The sequence below is a fragment of the Phascolarctos cinereus genome, unplaced genomic scaffold (assembly GCF_003287225.1).
Source record: "Phascolarctos cinereus isolate Bilbo 61053 unplaced genomic scaffold, phaCin_HiC Scaffold_726;HRSCAF=1367, whole genome shotgun sequence".
Lineage (NCBI taxonomy): Eukaryota > Metazoa > Chordata > Mammalia > Diprotodontia > Phascolarctidae > Phascolarctos > Phascolarctos cinereus.
In genome coordinates, this window is record NW_027556098.1 from 125,166,383 (window position 1) to 125,187,300 (window position 20,918).

The 20,918-nt window shown below is 35.4% G+C and overlaps 1 protein-coding gene and 1 pseudogene across 8 annotated transcripts in view; one reads left to right on the forward strand and one right to left on the reverse strand.

Moving 5' to 3' along the window:
- Positions 1–11,759, forward strand: part of NCK1 (NCK adaptor protein 1) — a 78,450-nt gene extending 66,691 nt beyond the window's left edge. For 7 of the 8 annotated variants that reach the window (XM_078146778.1, XM_078146775.1, XM_078146777.1 and 4 more), the window contains 2 exons: positions 5,471–6,183; positions 8,470–11,759. In XM_078146778.1, the coding sequence (XP_078002904.1) occupies positions 5,471–6,183; positions 8,470–8,664 (908 nt within the window). In that variant the 3' untranslated portion in view covers positions 8,665–11,759. Of the gene's footprint in view, positions 1–742; positions 970–5,470; positions 6,184–8,469 lie in introns of those variants that run through there. The other variant, XM_020986106.2, reaches the window with a different exon arrangement.
- A 7,799-nt stretch (positions 11,760–19,558) lies between these two features.
- On the reverse strand, positions 19,559–20,156 carry LOC110208252 (myosin light polypeptide 6 pseudogene; annotated as a pseudogene).
- Positions 20,157–20,918: the final 762 nt, after the last annotated feature.

Here is a 20,918-nt window from a genome sequence, read left to right on the forward strand (position 1 = left end):
TCCATTTGACATTTGGCAAAGAACATTTTAAAAATTAGTATGATAAGGTGGGAGGAATTCTGATTTTAGTGTTTATTAATAGAGTTTTTCAGAAACCAAATTAGGTATCTTTAAAATGATATGTTTATACAAGAAAACCTTATTTACTTTTTCTTGACAGTATTGATAATGTTTTAGTCAGCTGTTTAAGCCATAGTTAACTAGTATATGATTTATTTCTTTTCACTTATGTGGTGTTGCTTTTTTAGGGGAACTTAAAGTGCTCTATGAAATCTAGTGTATTGATAATGTTTTAGTCAGCTGTTTAAGCCATAGTTAACTAGTATATGATTTATTTCTTTTCACTTATGTGGTGTTGCTTTTTTAGGGGAACTTAAAGTGCTCTATGAAATATATTTAAGTCATTTGTTCATATAGCTGGAATGATGATAATCTGGCAATTTCATCCAGCCAACCATTTCCCTGTACTTTAAACTTTTGCACCCAGCCATTTGTTACGTTGGAAATTCCCCAAAGTAATTAATGGACCAGGCTGCTCCTGATTATACCAGTTACTAAGAGTTAAACAGAAAAAGAAAGGGAAAATACCAAAAAGGATGGAGATAGGACTTAGTACTAGCAAGGGAAAAAAATCGCTTTAGTAAATATTATCAAATAAATGCTTAGGCCACCTTTTAAAATTTTTTTTTTACATTTGAAAGTTAGAGTGTTTTTTGTGGCAGACATGACATACTTGTTAAGCAAGTTCTTGTAAAGATCAAAAGTTTCGGAAAGGGAGAAGCCTCAGAAAACCTTTTATTGTTTGGGTATGAGCCAAGTCACATGGATTGGGTGTGGGGAGTTTCAGTGTTGAAGAACAGACCAGGAAGCTCACTGAGAATTATCCCGAGCTGTATGACCGACTGAAAGAAAGAGAACACAGGATTTTGAGCAAAATGGATTGGTTGAACATCATTAAAGACTTTTTCAGTAAGTTTAAGTGTTTATTAGCTCCTTAGATCTGCTTCAGTATTTGTGTTTCTTTTAGCTAGGTTTTCTCCCTTTAAACATGTAAATGTTCCATAGAAAGATCTGGCCTATTTATGTTTTGTCATAAAGTTGATGTTTTTCATTTTTTGTTATGGAATATGTGACTGTGGGGAATTTTAAATAAAATTAGTTCTGTCTTAGATGAAGCTAGATTAGTTAAAGTGCTTTAGAGTGGCTAGTGACATAGAGATGAAAATATAGATTATTCTGTCTAAATTTCTAATTTAGATACAGTGTGCTAATTTTTTCTCTTAAAATCAACATTTAAAGTAAAATGCAAACTTTGGTAAATCGTAGAAATGACTAAAGTTCATATGAACAAGCTTATACAAAGGAGCTTGAATTTTGAGTTATCTTTGAATTTTGAAGTATTTTAGCAGTAATTTTTTCCCTTAAACTTTGGAGGAAAAAAAAAGATACAGATTAGTAGAAGCTAGATATTGGTTATAAACATTTAAAATTCATCCAATTACAATCTATAACCATTAGAGGCTGATATTTTTGCATGTGTTTGAGCATTTTGGAAGAGTTGCTAACACTCCTTACCAGCTAAAATACTGAAAGAAAGTCATGCACTTGTAGTGTTGTTTTGACATTATGTGATAAAATAATATTTAAATTTACTGATGTAGTATATGAACATAATCTGTGTGTCTTCTGTGGGCTTTTTAAAAATAGAGTTTTTGTGATCACTTAGGTCTGATTTGATCTGCATAAGTGTTTGTTTTATTTTTCTGTAAAACTGGGTGGTGATAATCAGTTTCTCCTATGCCAGAGGCATTTGAGGAAGCAGAGAAATAAGTTACCAAGGAACTTTCTATTTACTCTCAGAAGCTAGACAAGGGAGGAGGAAGGGAAGGTGTCCTGCCTTCAACTCTCACTAACTTTACGACTGGGCAAATAATTTTTTCCTCTCTAAAATGGGGGTAACAATACCTGTGGTATATACTTCACAGAACTCTTGTGAAGCTCGAATGAGACAATGTTGAGAAGATGCTTTGCAAGCTTTAAAGTGCTATAAAAACAACTTTTATTATTTGAGGAATGGATTAGGAGACAAGAGAAGAACTCAATTACTCAGGTATTTGAAGTTCTGTCATTTGGAAGAAGAAATAGGTATATTTACTCTGTGTTGTCCTAGAGCATAGGATGAGAATTGAGGCAGATTTCAGCATTTAACTCTTAGAGTTGTCCAGTGAATGACCAATTGTGAGAGATTCATTTATTCATTAAGCATTTATTAAGTGCTTCTGATGTGCCAGGCTATGTGCTGTACTATGCTAAGTGCTATTAAGACAAAAAAACCTAAACAGTCCTTTTCCCCAAGGAGCTTGTGGTGGGAAAACAACATACACAGAAAACTAAATGAAATTCAAAATATATACAAAGGAAATATAAAGTCAGTTTAAAGGAAGGGCACTACTATTTAGGGGCTGGGGGAGAGGGGCACATTCCTGTAGGAAGTGGCACTTGGGCTTATTTTGGAAGAGATGTTCTTCATGGAATGAGGAATTGGGCTAGGTACCTTTGAGAGCAGAAATTCTTAAACTTTTTTTGTATCATGGACCCCATGGACCTTCTGGTGAAACCTGTGGACCCCTTCTCATAATAATGTTTTTAAAGGCATAAAATAAAATACTTAGACTTGCAAAGGAAGGTAATGATATTGAAAGAAAATTATAAAAATAAGTTCACAGACCCCAGTGTACCTGTTCTAGAGCCCCTTTAAATCTAAGATGCCATGATAAGGTAGCAGTCCGGTAAGAGTTCAGAATGAAGAGGGAATCAAAGGAGGAAGATATGGTATGTGACTAGAGGGTCCATCATAGAAAAGCCTTAAGGGAAGAAATTAGAAATTTCTTAACCAGTCATTTCTGGTTCCAGAGCCAGTGGGAAGGTGGATATTAACTCTATGGTTATCTCTGTGACCTTTTTTTGACCACATCATGAAAAAGATTAACCTAATTTAGGTGGATACATTTCCTTCATTTCACATTATCCAGATATTTTCCCAATCTTTTTCTTTTTAAAAAATTTCTTTTTTTTTTTTTATTATGGACTTAACCTAAGCATCATTTTCAAACACCACACTTTTCACTTACGTTCTATTTTCTCCTTAATCTAGCAAGTAAATGGCCGTAATTGACTTATGGAGTCTTTCTTAGTAGGTCTTCCACAGGCAAGAATTATAAGTGGAATTTGATGACAGAACAAATGGCAAAAATAATATGTGAAGTTTGGAGAAATAGATGGTTGATTAGGAGATTAAGAGCAGGCTGACACATCAAGGACTGATTAGAGTGAAGAAAGATATTTAACTGTAGTTGGGAAGAGAGTGAAAAAAAGATAGACATATATGGATTAGGGATTTTGACTTCTATGGAAGCCAGGTATGTAATGAGAGTATCTGTTTGTTTATTTATGGAATGGTAACATGCTTGAACTACTCCGACATTTTAAAATTGAATGAATCTTTATTGTTTGTTTAATACCTCTTCCTCTATCCCTCCTCCCAGTTCCTCTGCTAGTCTCTGACTTGAGCCAGAAAGTAATGAATAGAAATACCTTACATTTGTATATCACTTAACTTCTAGAAATATTTTCGTACTTATTCTCTCATTTGATAGCAGATCACTGAGATTATTAACTTAAAGACCTAATCCAGCAGTTGGACACCACAGTCACTGACCAGTGGTCCACACCTCTCTCTGTAAACAAGGCATCCTAACAGTGTTCAGACTCTGAAGCATGAAAGTTGAAATGATTAATACCATAAAATTACCTATCTGTATTTCTACTTCTAAGGACAAAATGAGCAACTGCTGTCATTTTATTCTCTGAGACTTCAATTGAGTTTGCTAGTGTAGCCCTTCCTTCTAATTTAGTATGTTCATTGGGTTTAGAGGTGATTTCTTTAGGATTTCTGAAATAGAGAAAGAGGATGGTAATGATTAAAGGCTATGTTTTTGTAATCGGCACATTTTACTTCTAGATTTGACTGATTTTTGACACTTTCTAGTAAATTAAGATCTATTTGTTTTCTTTTTAAATGTTGGTGCCTTAAAAAAAAGCACTGTCCCTTCACTGTGACAATTAGAATCTTAATTTGAGACAGATGGATAAGGGGTGCAATGGATAAGGCACTGGGCCTAGAGTTAGGAATATCTGAGTTCAGATATGGCCACAAACACTTGCTGTAAGCTAGCTGTATGACTTTGGGCAAGTCATTTAACCTTTCTTTGCCCCAGTTTCCTCAGCTACAAAATGGAGATAATAACACACTCTACTTTGCAAATAAGATAATAATTGTAAAATACTTAGGACGGTACCTGAAATGTAATAGGCATTATGTAGATACTTAAGCCTTCGTTTTTCTCCTTCCTGTCTTATAACAAGTAAATGCTATTAATTAGCAAAACAGTTCACTATTTTGGGTGTACCTAAAAATGCCTGACTCATTTTAAACCTATAGTCCACCACCTCTTTGCCAGGAGACAGGAAGTATATACTTCATCATCATCGGTCACTGTGTTGGTTGTTGCATTGACCAGAGTTCTGAAGTGTATTTTAGTGTTGTTTTCTTCTACATTATTATAGTTATATAAATTATTCTACTTATTTTGCTTTGCATACAAATCTTCCCAAGTTTCTTTAAATTCTTTATATTAGTAATTTCCCACAGTACAATAATATTTCATTGTTTGCATGCCATAAGCTGTTCCCCCAATTAATAGACACCCACTTTGGGGGGATTTTTTAAAGTAAGAGCCACAGCTGTTTGGCTTATATGTTGATAGCTTTAGGTTTTAACTTATTTTTTTTTACATGTGTATATGCAGTTTTCAAAAGTAGGAAAAGCTTTTTAGAAAGAAAATATATTAAAGTTCAGGATACCATATTATCTGCATATAGTTATTCAAAATAATTGTAATAATCGCTAACATTTATATGGTGCTTCCTATATGCCCAGCAATGTGTTAAATACTTTATAATTATTATTTGATCTTTACAATAACCCTGGGAGGTAGATGCTATTATTATCTCCATTTTACAGGGAGGAAAAAAAAAACTGAGGCAAACAGAAGTCAAATGATCGCTCAGGGTTACACCGGTAGTGTCTGAGACCAGATTTGAATTCCTCACTGTCAGCCTGCCTCTCTATCCACTATATCTCTATCCATATTTCTATCTACATAGCTGCCATCTATTCTTTGAGCTCCTGTGGACAGTAAAAGAGTGGGTATTGTAGGTGAGATAAATTATATCATGTGGATAGTAGGATTTAAGTCCATATCACTAGTGAGAAAAAAAAATTTAGGCTCATTCCCAGAAAGATGCACCACATTGAAAATTGAAGACTTTATGAATAATGATCAAATGATAACTTTTTGGTAATTATTGCTTTATTTTTCTTTTTCCATCCCTATTTTTATGTAAACAGGTATTGGAAAAGTGAAAAGGAAACCCAGTGTGCCAGATTCTGCATCTCCTGCTGATGACAGTTTTGTTGACCCTGGAGAACGTCTCTATGACCTCAACATGCCTGCTTATGTGAAATTTAATTACATGGCAGAGAGGGAGGATGAATTATCTTTGACAAAAGGGACAAAGGTGGTTGTCATGGAGAAATGCAGTGATGGCTGGTGGCGGGGGAGCTATAATGGACAGGTTGGATGGTTTCCTTCAAACTATGTGACTGAAGAAAGCGACAGTCCTTTGGGTGACCATATGGGCTCCTTATCAGAGAAATTAGCAGCAGTTGTCAACAACTTAAATAGTGGACAGGTGTTACACGTGGTACAAGCTCTCTACCCATTCAGCTCCTCCAATGATGAAGAGCTAAATTTTGAGAAAGGAGAAGTGATGGATGTTATTGAAAAACCTGAAAATGACCCTGAGTGGTGGAAATGTCGGAAGATTAATGGGCAGGTGGGCCTGGTGCCAAAGAACTATGTTACTGTCATGCAGAATAGTCAGCTAACCTCAGGATTGGAACCATCTCCTCCACAGTGTGATTACATTGGGCCAGCAGTCACCGGCAGATTTGCTGGCAACCCGTGGTATTATGGGAAAGTCACTAGACATCAGGCAGAAATGGCATTGAATGAAAGAGGGAATGAAGGGGACTTCCTCATTCGGGATAGTGAATCTTCAGTAAGTCATTTTTAATTGATAAATCACAATCAGGTTCTGAATTTTCCATAGAACTAGAAACTATGTAAATAAATCCTCTAATTTGACAATTTCTTTATTAGGCTATTTGGTCTTGCGTTCTGAAATACTGTCTTGTGCATCAAACTGAAGAACTGGGAAAATTAGAAACTGACCAAATCAGAATTGATACTGGTTGAGAAAAATGGAAATTAAAATATATTTTAAGTTGGGGGATTTGCCTTTGAATTAAATATTCAAATATTTGCCTGTAAGAATATAGAGAAATCCCAATTTATAAATAGGCTGTATTCCAAGTTTCTTTCCATGTTGTTTGGAATTTGGCAGACATTTTCCTACCCTTCAAAAAAACCAAAATAGAACAAAACCAATATCAGTGATAAAATCTGTATTATAAATGATAATTCTCAGGCTGGCCTGTACAGTATAGGTTTATTTAACCTGTAATGTACATAGAATTAATCTTTTTCATTTTAAAGGAAAACAGTTCTATTTCAATACTAGTAATGAAATAATGCTGAAAAAATGAAATAAAAATGGTTAAAAAAAACAAATGAACCCTGACATTATTATAATACTTTAGTTTACAAGTGTTTTGTGTATGTTATTTCATTTGTTCTTCACAACAACCCTGTGAGGTAAGTATTACAGTTATTATTATGTCTTTTTTACAAATGAGAAAACTGAGGCTGAGATTATTTCTTGCTAAGGGCCAGTAAATGTAAGGTGTGATTAGAACCCAGGTCCTCCTGACTTGCTACCTATTATACCACACTGCCTCTCAAAGGGGCAAAATGTGAAAGTACAAGGTTAATTTCAGGAAGATATGATAGTAGACGGAGACTTGGTGGGATTCTAAGAAGGGCTTTTGGACTTTTTCAGGAATCTTAAGAGGTTGATCACATAAATTTAATTTCAGAACTTAGTTGCTTTCCTTTTCTTAATGGGGCAACTGGATGACTCATTGAATAGATTACTAGACAGAGTCAGGGAGGTCTGAGTTCATATTCAGCCTTATCTGCTTAGCTGTGTGACCCTAGGCAAGTCAGTGTATCCTCTAGCTTCAGTTTCCTTATCCATACAATTAGGTAGTACCTACCTGCCAGAGCTGGTCAGGACTAATTGAGTTAACATATTAAACAAGCCTTAAAGTGCTATATAGATGTTAGCTACTATTTTCTTTTTTCTTTTCATTATAATGCCATAAATATACTTATGTTTATCAGCCGTAATTAAGGGTTTTGTTGTTGTTTTTTACTTCGAAAAGAATTGGGGGGGGGTGGCACAGTGGATAGAGCACCAGCCTGAAAGTCATTAGGTTTTCAGTTCAAATCTACCCTGAGACACTTATTAGCTGTGTGACTCTGGGTAAATCACTTAACCCCAACTGCCTCAAAAAAAAAATTAGAAAAGGAATTAGGGGGAACAGTTTTCTTGAGGTATGAGAGGAGGATAGATGTATATTTATGCCAAAAAAAATTGTAAGTAATTGTTTGGAAAAATAAATGGTTAGCCAAGTATCTGTACTGCACTATGAGATTTTGATAGAGAGATACTAAATTGGACAGTTTCTCGTGCTAACCATTGCCTTGTGGTGGTGCCATCAGCTCTGGATATCTTACCACAAGAGTGGGAGGTGAGAGAAAAGGACAGGATTAGTGATGGGGGAGTACATGTGGGGAAGTATGAGTCAGTATGCAACTAACTGTCTTTTCATATAGTTGGGAAGGTTGAAATCATGTATTTCTAACTTAGAAAACTGCCTCTTGAAAGGTTTTTTGGATTGCTGTGGGACATAAAGGTGGTAATTTTGAGAGCAAAGGACTGCATTTTCTTTTTTTCTTAATAGATATTTTTTTTTGCAAGGCCAAACATTTAACAGAAAATTTCCTAATCTACTACCACTTCTTATTCTGTACCTTGAAAACCTGATTTAGGTCTCTGCTCTGGAGCCTTTTGGATGATTGTTACAAGTTTACTTGAAAAGCTTCATTCCTTTTTCCTTTAGGACAAGAATTGATTATTCAGAATTTTTTCCTAAGAGTTTTCTGTTACCAGAGACTAATTGTAAGGAGGTGGATGAAGCAAGGTTGTTCCATATGTTTATCAAATAATCTTTGCTTGGAGGTAGAAGTATGTTATGTCTCACATGTTGTACTTGAGAATTTATTTATTATAAGTATAATCTATATTAAAACTGTGACAGTCATATCTTTAATTTTTGGTAAAAATGACTTAAGTTCTAAATGTATATTTGTTTTCTTTTAGCCAAATGATTTCTCAGTATCTTTGAAAGCACAAGGGAAAAACAAGCATTTTAAAGTCCAGTTGAAAGATACTGTTTACTGCATTGGACAGCGTAAATTCAGCACCATGGAAGAACTTGTAGAACATTATAAAAAGGCACCAATTTTTACAAGTGAACAAGGAGAAAAATTATATCTCATCAAGCATTTATCATGATAGGAAGATGACCAGAATAACTGCTGCAAATTTCAAATTAGAAATATAATTGAAGACTTAAGAAGATGTTGGTCTGATCGTGCCAGACTGAAAATTGATGTTTTTAACTCTATATGAAATTGACTATAATACATATGTATTTTTATTATAAGATAGCAATGCATATATATGCCATTTTATGTAAAAAACTTTGTAAAGCAATTGCTTCCATTTTTGATTTTCAGCTTTATTGTTGCTTTTCCTTTTTCTTGTGTCCAGTAATAAGTTCTATATTTTTACATCATCAGTTTAGTGAAGGACAGACATCTTAAATTATAGACATTCTAAATTACTTGATCCTTTATTTTTCTAGTAGGGTTACCATATTAGGCAATTGCTTTTGTCACACTGTTTCTTGAAGTATAAAAATATTGTGTCCCTATAATCAAATATTCTAAAATAAATTTCCCTGGAAATATTAATCTTTTCTATGTAGGACTGAAGAGCAATAATCACTGGAAAAGATTAGAGATGGTTTCCAGGTGCCATTTTTCTCCTAAGCCATTGTAAATACCAAATAAGCTTGTCTGTCATAATTTTATAAAATTAATTCACTGCCTGTGTTTCATGTAAAACATGAAGGTTGGAAGAAATTCTGTGGAGTTTTTAAGCTATTGAGGGGGCAGGGGAAATACCCTAAAGAACTGAATTGGCCTTTTCTGATTATTCTCCATCTGTTACTTGTGTGAAAACAAAGCAATCTCTGTGAGATACATTTAGCTTTTAAAATGAGAAATGAACTCCATAGTGTCGTTTTTCCAAAGGATTTTCAGGATATAGTCTGTGCCAACAAAAAATAAGAAATGGCGAAGTTTTTGGGAAAAGAATAAACTGCAAGATGCTTGACTTTTTCCCTAGGCAACATCAACAGTAATTAGAAATGCTTTTTAAAAAAAAAATTATGTCCTACTCTCTGCCTTTTAGTTTTGATAGGAGACAGTCAGGACTTGTTGACCTGAACACTAAATTTAGTGTTTTGTTCTCAGATATGCCTTACTTTGAAGAATTTGTGAACTCTTGCTTTTCTGTGGGAGAAACAGGACTTTTCATCTAGTTATGTATTTTATTTCAAAGTCTATTTTTGTAGATGCTCTTAATTGTAGATTTGGGTTTTTTTTTCCTAACCAAGCATGTTGGTTTCTAGTGGAAATATGAGACATGACTATAGTAATTAGACTAATTCTGTGTGCCTCATGGGAAGGTTGGTATCATTACTTTATAGTTACACCTTGTTGAGTATTTTTTTCACTCACAAATTGAAACCTGAAGATTTAAGCTAGACAGCCAACTGAAAATGCTTATCAGAAATTAATTTCAGATGTTTATTAAAGCTACTTCACTTAGTAAATGGTGGAGAATCAGTAAAAATATGAATAATGACCAATATTCTGTGGAATTTTAAAGTTAGAATGATTCTTTTGGTTTTTTAAACAAGAGTTCTTCAGTGTTCCTTAAATATGTGAACTGTTTATCTTTTTGTGTCTCTACATGTTATTTACAGACTCTTAATGAACCAAAAGAACTTTTAAAAATTGAAATCTGTAAATTTAATTCAATTTTGAAAAACATAATTATCTTAAACATGATTTTGTCTTAAAGTTATTTATTACTTTAGTATTGCCACTGGGTGGCAGTCCTGGCTTCAGAAACTTCGCTAATCTACCATAAAATGATAGAACTTTCCAGGTGTTTTGAAGGCAGTACTATTGGTGATTGGCATTATTCCTCCTCTGCTTTTGTAACGTAGTTAATATTGATCTTTCTAACTTAGTGACACTTTGTTTATAAAAGTTAATTGTTGTTAGAGAACTTTAATAGTAATAAATGTGATGTATGCTTACTATTTTTATAAATTTTACTTACCAGGAATATCAGCAGATCATAAGGCACACCAATTAATATTTCTGCAGATTTACAGAAATACCTATGAGGAATGGTCCTCAGTTCCTTTACATATAAAATGAAAGGATTAGACTAGACACTCTACAGACTTTTAACACTCTGTAAAAGGAGAAGGAATAGGTCCAGTTGCTGCAAATAGGGTGGAATTTACCTTCATTGTGGAAATGATGCTTTTTGAATAATGAGAGATTTAATACTGAGGCTTGAGATCATCGTAACTCAGTTCTCTTCTCATGTGTTAATGTTTGAATAGGATTTTAAGAAAGCAACTGAGAAATAAGCATCATCAAAAATGAACATGTATTTCTTGACACAACTAGATCATTTGTTGCTGTTGCTAAAAATGCCTTATGGAGATCAGTGATGTCCATATTTCCTCGTATTATGTCCTTTCTTTCAGGATAAAGATCATGCCAAAGTGAACCACATATTTAATTTGTACCAGTGTGCTGAGATATTTTCAAGTAAGCCTAACATAAGTGATACATGTGCACAGTTTTTTTGTATTATCAACCTACATTGCTCTTTTTACATTATTGTCACTTCCCAGTATCTCTCTTGCCCCCATAGGTAGAAACTTCCCTTATAACAAAAGAAGTTAAATCAAACAAGCCAACACGTTGACCAGGTCTGAAAATATATGCAACATTCTAAATTGATAGTCCCATCATCTGTCTACCAAGGAGAACAAAGTATAAATATTACTGAGCCATGAAAAAGCTGAACCTGAAGAACTGAGAGCAGCATAGGCAGACTTCAATGAATTGATTCCAATATAAGTAGGCAGAGCTAGAAAAACAAAACAAATGGCTTGCCAACATTGCAAATGAGGGTGGGGTGATGGGAGAGGGAGAAACAACATATTAATTATAACATCTAAACTTCAACCTGGGAAAATATGAGAAAATGCACCTTCTTTTGTTGTAGAGGTGAGAAGCTGTGAGTACAAAACATTGCATATACTGTAAAACTGTAAAAAATAGTTTTGCTGAGCTTATTTTTTATTTTTCTTTTATTTGTTGGAAGGGATTGGCTGTCTGGGTAGGGAATGGGGAAAAGCTATGTTCAGAAATGAAAGTGATGTAAAAAATACATAGCAATAAAAGTTGAGGGGGACAATAAAATGTTTCACCAGTCCTTGGCAATCAAAATGACCATTATGGTAATTTGCATTCTGATATTTTTTAGTATTTTTTTCATTAGTATCCTTTTGGTTTTTCACTGCATAAGATCATATGACCCTTCTCATATGTATTATTTTATGACCTGATAACATTCCATTATATTCATTTGTCATAATTTGTTAAGTCATTCCAAAATTGATGGGCACCTACCTTGTTCCCACTGTTTTTGATACCATAAAAAATTATGCTACGAATTTATTTTGGTCTACCTGGGAACTTTCCTCTGTCTTCAGCTTCCTCTGTGGGATTTACTATTGTTATCACTGGATCAATTTAATTTAGTCACTTTGAATAATTTGAAATTTTTTTCCTCGATCAACCATCAGTGTAGTTGGTGTGATTGTTTTCCTATAGTTCTTCCAAAATTGAATATGAAGATACGTTATCATCTTTACCAAGTTGTTGGTAAAGGTGAGATGAAACCTCAGAGTTGTTTTAATTTACATTTCTCATTAGTGATTGAGCATTCATAAATGCATACTCGTAATTTGCAGAAAATAATATCTCATAGGATAGCAGTATCATCATTTTTCATGTGTGTAAAAAAAACTTATAGCTGCTTTATGTATCGGTGTCTTGCCCTTGGAGCTTTAGTTTTTTTGTTTTACTTTGTCAGCTTGGGTTTAAAGTGTTCAGTAAAACTGAATGTAAACATACACACGCTCATTCACAATATAATCCCTCCCCAAAACTGGATGAAAGAGTTTATAGACTGTCAGTTCCTCTCTCTCTCTCCCTCCCTCCCTCCCTCCCTCTCTCTCTATCTCTCTCTCTCTCTCTCTCTCTCTCTCTCTCTCTCTCTCTCTGTCTCTCTCTCTCTCTCTTTCTGTCTCTCGTTTTAAAAAAGGAAGCAAATCGTTACTGTAATTGGATTAGCATAAATGACATAACTTACAAATATTTACTAAAGTAGAGTTATGAGCAGACTTTTTAGTTGAATCTTTGACTTTAAAGTCTATAGCCTGCTTTTCTGTGCCCCAACCACTCTTAAAATTGAGTTATATAGGATTAAAATTTGGGATCCTATTATTCTAGAAAAAAATACAGGGTACCCCAAAAGTCTTAGTGCAGTTTTAATAGTTATTTTATTTTATTTATTTTTGGCAATTGGGGTTAAGTGACTTGCCTAGGGTCACACAGCTAGCAAGTGTCAAATGTTTGGTCTGAGGCTGGATTTGAACTCAGGTCCTCCTGACTTCAGGACTGGTGCCATATCCATTGTGTCTCCTAGCTGCCATAAGTTTTAATAGTTATTGAAGAAGTTTAAAACTACATTGACTTTTGTGATACTTTGTATATTACCATCTTTATTTGAGGGTACATGATGTTTTCCTTCACAGTCTTCCAAGTACTATTTTCCTCATGTTTCAGACTCAGAAACTGGCTTAAGTGCCTTAAGGGCCCATGCTTATTCGTCCATTAAGTGTTGGAATTGGGCTTTTAATCCCAACTGCAAGTGCAGCATTCTTTCTATCACACTACACTTGGGAAAATTACTTCATAAGTCATCTTCATTCCCCTATCTTTAGGAAGAATTATATATCACCTATATTTCAAAGAATTCCAATGGGGGCAGTGGTTTTGGCTTGCTTTTTGAAGACTGAACTAGATACTTGCTTTGATGGTGCCTTCAAGAGGATACTGCATAGCAGTTTTTGTGGTAGGAAAGAACTGGAAGTGTCAGGGCCTGTTGATTGAGGATGAATGTAATGGAGTATTATTTTCACTAAGAAATAACAGGAATTGATAAAAGTACAGGACTATGAATTGGTAAAAGTGTGCTATTTTTGTAATTATTAAAAATCTACTATGTATGAGGGACTTTTAGTCACTGGAGGATACAAATACAGTAAAAATTCCTTTTCACAAGGAGCTTACATTCCAATGGGGCAGATAACAATTACAAAAAAGTAAAAATAGTTGAATTCAAAGTATTTTGAGAGGGAGGCTAACAGTTGAAGCAATCAGCAAAGACTTAAGTGTAGAAGGTAACACTTGAGCTGCTTTTTGAAGGTGGAGATTTCTTTGAATTGGAGATGCAGAGAGTATAATAGGAGACTGCCAGTGTGATGGCATTGGAGAGGGGAGTTGCAATATCATGTGTGAAGACCAGAGAGAAGGCCAGTTTGCTGAATTTTAAGTAAAGGGAGAATAAGTTTATTTAGAAATGGATTGGGACTAGGTTATAAAAGGGCTTTAAAAGCTAAATAATGTATTTGTTTCTAATCAGGCAGTCACCCAATCAGATTTGTGCTTAAATAATTTTGACAGCAATATGGAAAATGGCCTGGTGACCTTAGACAGGAAAGCCAATTAGGAGGGTATTATAATAACAGGGGTGGTGAGGGTCTGAACTAAGGTTGGTGGCTGTGAGGGTAAAAAGGATCAGGTGTGGGTGATATTGAGGTAGAAATGGCAAGATTTGGAACGTGATTGGTTATGTGGGGTGAGAAAGAGTGAGAACTGATGTACTAGCATGGAAATGATAAACTTAGGGGAGCTGATGAGGTCACTGAGTATAAGAAAAAAGTAGGGAGCTTAGGGCAGTGCCTTTTGAATACCCTGAGGAGTATGATCCGATAAAACAGTAAATGAGATTGAGAAGGCAATGGTCAAATACAGCCAATAGGTTGAAAAGGAAGAGGATTGAAAGAAGATCATCAGAGTTGACAATTGAAATCTTTGGTATCTATAGCAATAAAAGAAGAAATCAAGGAATTAAGTAAAAGCAATGGGGAAAAAAAGTGATATAGATGATATGCTGATTTACTTAGAGAACCTTAGAGAATCACCTGAAAAACTCCAAATCTGCAGGATATAAAATAAACCCACATATATCAGCATTTGTTTGTTACCAACAAAATCCAACAGAAAGAGTAGAGAAATTCCATTTAGAATAACTACAGAACATATAAAATACTTGGGAGTCTAACAGTCAAGACATGCAGAGGAATTATATGGACACAACTATAAAAGACTACACACAGATCTAAAGAAGTATAGAGGGAAAAAAAATTCTTCTGGAGGGACAAAAAGTTAAGAATCTCAAAAGAATTAATGAAGGAAGATGGGAAGGAAGGGGACCTAATTGTACCAGATCTCAAGCTGTACTATAACTAGTAATGGTCAAAACAGTTTGGTACTGGATAAGAAATGGGTTGATTAGTAGAACAGATTACACAGTATATAGAAGCAAATGGACACAGCAGCCTAGTCTTTGATAAAACTAAAAATCATAACTAGTGGGCCCAGAACTTACTATTAGACAAAAACTTGGCAAAATTAGAAAGCAGTCTGGCAGCTGACAGGAGCAAGAAAGAAATTACCTGCCCAGTGGATAGGAGAGTTTGTGAGCAAATAGATCTCAGGTAAAAGGGACAATTTTGCTTCCATAGAATTAAAACATTTCTGTGCCAACAAAAGCAATTCAGCTAAAATTAGAAGAGATACAAATAGAAAAATGTTTGCAATGTTTCTCTAATAAAGGTCTCATTTTTAAGATATAGTGAATTAATTAAAGTTTGTAGGAGTAAGAGCCATTCCCTAACTGATAAATGGTCAAAGGATAGGAAGTCAGCTGTCAGAGGAAGAAATCCAAGCTATCAATAGCAATATAAAAAATGTAATCAGTAAAAATTGGAAAAATGCGCATAAAAACTTGGAGGTTCTATCTCACATCAGATTAGCAAAGTTAATATTGAAAATGACATGCTGAAGGATTTGTGGGAAAACAGGTTCATTAGTACAATGTTGATGGAACTGAACTGGTCCAACCATTCTTGAACCTTGGAACTGTGTCCCTGAAACTATTAAAATATGCATACCCTTTGATCTAGTGATACTGCTACTAGGTCTATAGCCCTAAGAGATCAGAGAAAGAAGAAAAGAACCCACATATACAAACATTTGAAGCAGCTTTTTTTTGTAATGGCTAAGAATTTAAAACTGAGGGGTTGCCTATCAGGGGATAACTGAACAAATTATGGTATTTGAATATTTTGGAATACTGTTGTGCCATAAGAAATGAAGAGTATTGTTTTAGAGAAACCTGGGAAGGCTTAATATGAACTGGTAAATGAACAGAAACAAGAGAACAGTATATGTAATAACAATATTATAAAGACAAACAACTATGAAAGATTTAAAAACTCTGATCAACGCAAGGACCAACCAGAATTCCAGAGGACTCATGATAAAACATGCTACCCAAGGTGAACCTGTGGGAGTTTGTTTTGTTTGACTATATATGTTTATAACAGTTTTGTTTTTCTTAGTTTCTCAATGGAGAGGGGAGGAGAAAGCGGAAAAAAGCAGATCTTTATTTAAAAAAAAATTCATCCTAGTTAACTGGAAAGAACACTTTCAATCAAGTGTTAAGGTCAGAAGCCAAACTGAATATGATTGAATGAGAAGAGAGTGTTCGGGGGTGGTTCTTCAGGACTTTAGTTAAAAAGGGGAGGATCTATATAGAATTGAGACTGAAGGATTGTAGGGTCTTGGGGATATGGGCATGTTGGAAGTCAGAGAAAGAATAGGTAAGAAGAGTCAGTTGGTAAGCATTTATTAAGCACTTACTATGTGCCAGGCACCGTGCTAAGCATTAGAGATAAATGGAAAGGTAAAAGACAATCCTTGCTCCCAAGGAGCTCAGTCTAATGGGAAAGATAACATGCAATCAACTTTACACAAATGAGGTATATACAGATAAATTGGAAATAATTAACAGAATGAAGGCAATGGAGCTGAGGGGGACCAAGAGAGGCTTTCTATAAAAGGGCTTTTAGTTGGGACTTGAAGGAAATCAGAGAAGCAAGGAGGTAGAGATGAGGAGGGAGAGTATTCCAGGCCTGAGGGACAATCAGTGACAATATCCAAAGACATAAGATGGAGTTTTATTCAAGGAATAGAAAGGCCAGTGTCACCAAGTTGTAGAGTATGTCAGGTGTGAGGTATTAGAAGTGGGGGGTGGGGCAGGTTATGAAGGGCTATGAATGCCAAACAGGATGTTATATTTGATCTTGAAGGTAATAGAGATCCACTAGAGGTTACTGTGTAGGAGGGGTGACATCATCAGACTTGTGCTTTGGAAGATCATTTTGACATCTGAGTGGAGGGAAGATGCTGGAGAGAGAAGTGATTTGTGGCAGAGAGATACAGAAGACTATTGTAATTGTCCAGGCATGAGGTTAGAAGGGCCTACACAAAGGTGGTGGCAAATATCGGAAGAGAGAGAGGGGTGAATGTGAGATATATCATGAAGGTAAAACAGGCTTTGGCAAAAGATTGGATGTAGGGGTGAAAGAGTGAGGAATTGAGGATGACATGTTGATACCATTGACAATAATACAAATGTTTTGAATGGGGTGAAAGGTTTAGGGAGAAAGATGGTGAGTTCAGTTTTATACATGCTGAGTAAAATTTCTGCAGAACATCCAGTTTGAGATGTTTAAGTTGGTGCAATGGACAGAGTGCCGGGCCTAGACTCAAGAAAACTCATCTTCCTGAGTTCAAATCTGACCTCAGACACTTACTAGCTGTGTGACCCTGCGCAAGTCACTTAACCCTGTTTGCTTCAGTGTATTCATCTGTAAAGTGAGCTGGAGAAGGAAATGGCAAACTACTCCAATATCTGCCAGGAAAACCCCAAATGGGGTCATGAAGAGTTGGACACGACTCAAAATGACTGAAGAGCAACAGCCACAAAAGAGAGATTTGGAGATTTGAAACTGGAGGTGAGCAGAATTTAGGACTGAATAAGTAGATTTGAGAATAATTAGCATAGAAATGATAATTGAATCCATGGAACTGATGAGATCACCAAGTGAAATTGTATAGAGGGAGAACAGAAGAGGGTCCTTGGGGATCACCCAAGGTTTGTGGGTGTGACCTTGAAGATCAAGCAAAGGAAACTGAGAAGGAGCAGGCAGATAGGTACGGGGAAAACCGGGAGATGCTGGCCTTGTTGCTATTTCTTGAATAAGACATTCCATCTTACTGGCTGTTCCATATGCCCGGAATACTGTCCCTCCTCATCTTTTTTTTAACTCCTGGCTTCTCTGGCTTTCTTCAAGTTCCGGCTAAAAACATAGAGAAAAGATAGTATCAGAGACTGCAGTGAGGTCAAGAAGGGTGAGAATTGGGAAAAGGGTATTAGATTAGGTAATTAAGAGATCATTTGTAGCTTTGGAGAGCAGTTTCAGCTGAATGATGATGTTGGAAGCCAGACTAGAGAGTTAAGAAGAGAATGAGAGGAGAGGAAGTGGAGACATCTATTATAGAAAGCCTTCAGTCTCAGAAAAAAACTATGGGATGATAGCTAATGGAGGTGGATGGATTTTTGAGGATGGGAGAAACATGGACATGTTTGTAGGCAATAACAAAGCAGCTAGTAGGCAGGAAGAGATTGAAGATGAGTAAGAGGGGAGGTGATAGAGGAGGCAATCTGCTGGGGAAGATGAGATTAAATAGGATCATTTGTGCATATAGAGGTGTTTACCTTGGCAAGCAGAAAGGTTACTTCTTTATGCTAGACAGGGGTGAAGAAGGAGATAATTGCAGAAGACATCTGGGTCATGTGAGATGAGGAAGATGGGAGAAGGAGCTCTCAGTGAATGTCCTCATTTTGCAAGATTCTTGGCTGAGAGTTGTGGGAGGAGGAGCCATGGGAGGTTTGAAGAGGGATGAAAAGCTGCTGTGGTGAGAGGAATAGTGAGTTAATTAGGATGAAGTTTAGAGAAGGAAGGGTGAATGATTGAGATTATAGTCTTCTGGACAGGTGAGAGGGGACAGTAATAATATAAATGGAAACATTGAAAGGTAGCCAAACTCTGATTGATTGTAATGATTATTTATAGCCCCAGAGGGCATGTGATGAAACACACTTCCCTCCTCTCTGAATGTTCCACTTGTTGTCAGAAGTGATTACTGTCTGAGTTGGTTTCACTTAACTATTACAAGGAAGGATTCCATGGAGACCATATGGGGAAATCACTATTATAAAAAGGTGAGGCAATAACGTCTTCAAAGAAGTGTACTTCACATCTCAAATTAAGCTCCAGCTCCTGAAGCATCAACTTATTTAAGCAATGTGCTGTTGGATGTATGTGAGGTCTCACATTGGGGCAATGCCTGAGATGCTGTCACCTATTGCTTCAGCTGTCTTGCAAATGCAACCTACTATCTCTTCCATCATTTTTATCTGACATCAGTGGCACAGCCACACATTGGTTTAACTTTGTTTTTATCCTAAGAAGAAAATGCTAAAAGACTAAAGAGCAAATTGGATGATGATGTAGTTAATTTATTCATTCATCTTCAACAGGACCTAATACAAAAATGACCAAACCTCTTTTAAAAATAAAATGTTTATTAAAAACTTAATATTCAGCATCATACTACCAACTAAACTTAGTAACTGCTTATATTTAATTTATGACTTTATAAATATATTTATATAATATAATCATTATATGATATATAAAGAACTATAGTATTATATAATATTTAAAATATAAAATTATATAAATAATATATATAAATACATAAACAGATTTGTAAATAAATTTAAATTATTTAATCTCAATATCAACTTCAGTCACTCCATTTAAATCCCTGTCCAAATTCTTTGTTCATTATCTTTTGTTTTTCCTTTAGGAGCAGATAGCAAGTTTATTTGGTGAAAGCAGAGAGCAAATAGGCCAAAGAGGACAAAAGGTGGGGGTTGGAAATAAGGGTGTTGGTAACCCCGAAAGTGTAGTTAATTGCTTCAGGGGCAAGAGGATGATTTTCACACTCAGAATTTTAGGGGGTTCTTTGTGGAAAGGGGAGTTGTTCTCAGCCATTCAGCACCATTTGGACTAATTTTTCATAGTTGATAGAACCATTGTTGTCTTTATGCCCTGCCACCAACACTTCCACTTCTTCCTCTGTCATTTTCTCTGTCATCTCCAGGGTGATGAGGATGTGTCATATTTCAGCCCCCATGACTGTGCCATTCCCTTCCTTATCAAATACCCAAAGCCCTTCTACACAGTCTTCATATGTTGTTCCTTGGTCCTTATTCTTTGCTATGTTCTGTAGCATTGGCAGAAAGTGTTCAAAATCCAGCAACTTCATATTCATCTCATCACTCTTGGGATTCCCAAAGACCTTGAGCACCTCAGCATTGGTAGGGTTCTGGCCCAGGGCTCGCATCATGTCCCCACACTGGCTGTATAAGATCTTTCCATCTGTCATTCGGTGAAACAGCTGCAAGGCCTCCTTGAACTCTGCTGTCTGATCTTCTGTGAAGTCACAGATCTTGGCCGAGCAGCTCGCTTGTTTGCTCATACTGCTGCTGCTGTATGTAATCTGTTCATTATCTTTCATTTTTTTCTTATATATTCCATTCTTCTGATCCTGTACTTTTTGGGGACATTGTATTGTTTCATAAGGATCCTTTCAAAATTCTTTTTTATTTCTGATACTTGTCTTAGTGGCATAATGGTATTACATCAAATTAATGTTCCATAATTTATCTGATTGTTCCCCCATTGTTGTCCATTTATGTTACTTCCTTTTCTTTGTAATTAAAACAGATAGCTTTTTTTTTTTTTGGAGCAGTGTGACTTGAAGCACTTTTGGAGCATATTCCTGATAATAGAATTATTGGTTCAAAGGATATTATTTTTATTGGTTTTACAGTGTGTAGCCAGATCATTCTCCAAAAAGGTCCTACAAGTTTGAAATTCCCCCACTAATACCTGTGTATGCTTGTATCTCCACATCCCTGCTAGCATTGAGTTTCATTGCTCTTCATTATTTTGACCAGTTTGATAGGTTGAGTTGAAATTGTTTTAATCTAAAACTCTGTTTATTGGTGAGATCTTAACCTTTTATTTTAAAATGCTTTTCTTTGGGGAAATTGTGTTTACTAATGTTTTTTTTTTCTCCACAAAAAATAAAAGCCTAAAGGAAAATCTCAAAACAATCCCTTTAAAGTAGTAATCAAGATGACAAACAGGAAAATTGGTTAGAATTTCTTTTGAAACTCTGTAGTTCCATATCTGTTATTAAAAAAGTGAAACTAGAGACAATGGTAATACATTATTTATTTGAAAGGTGGGAAATTATCATTCTTTAAACATTTTC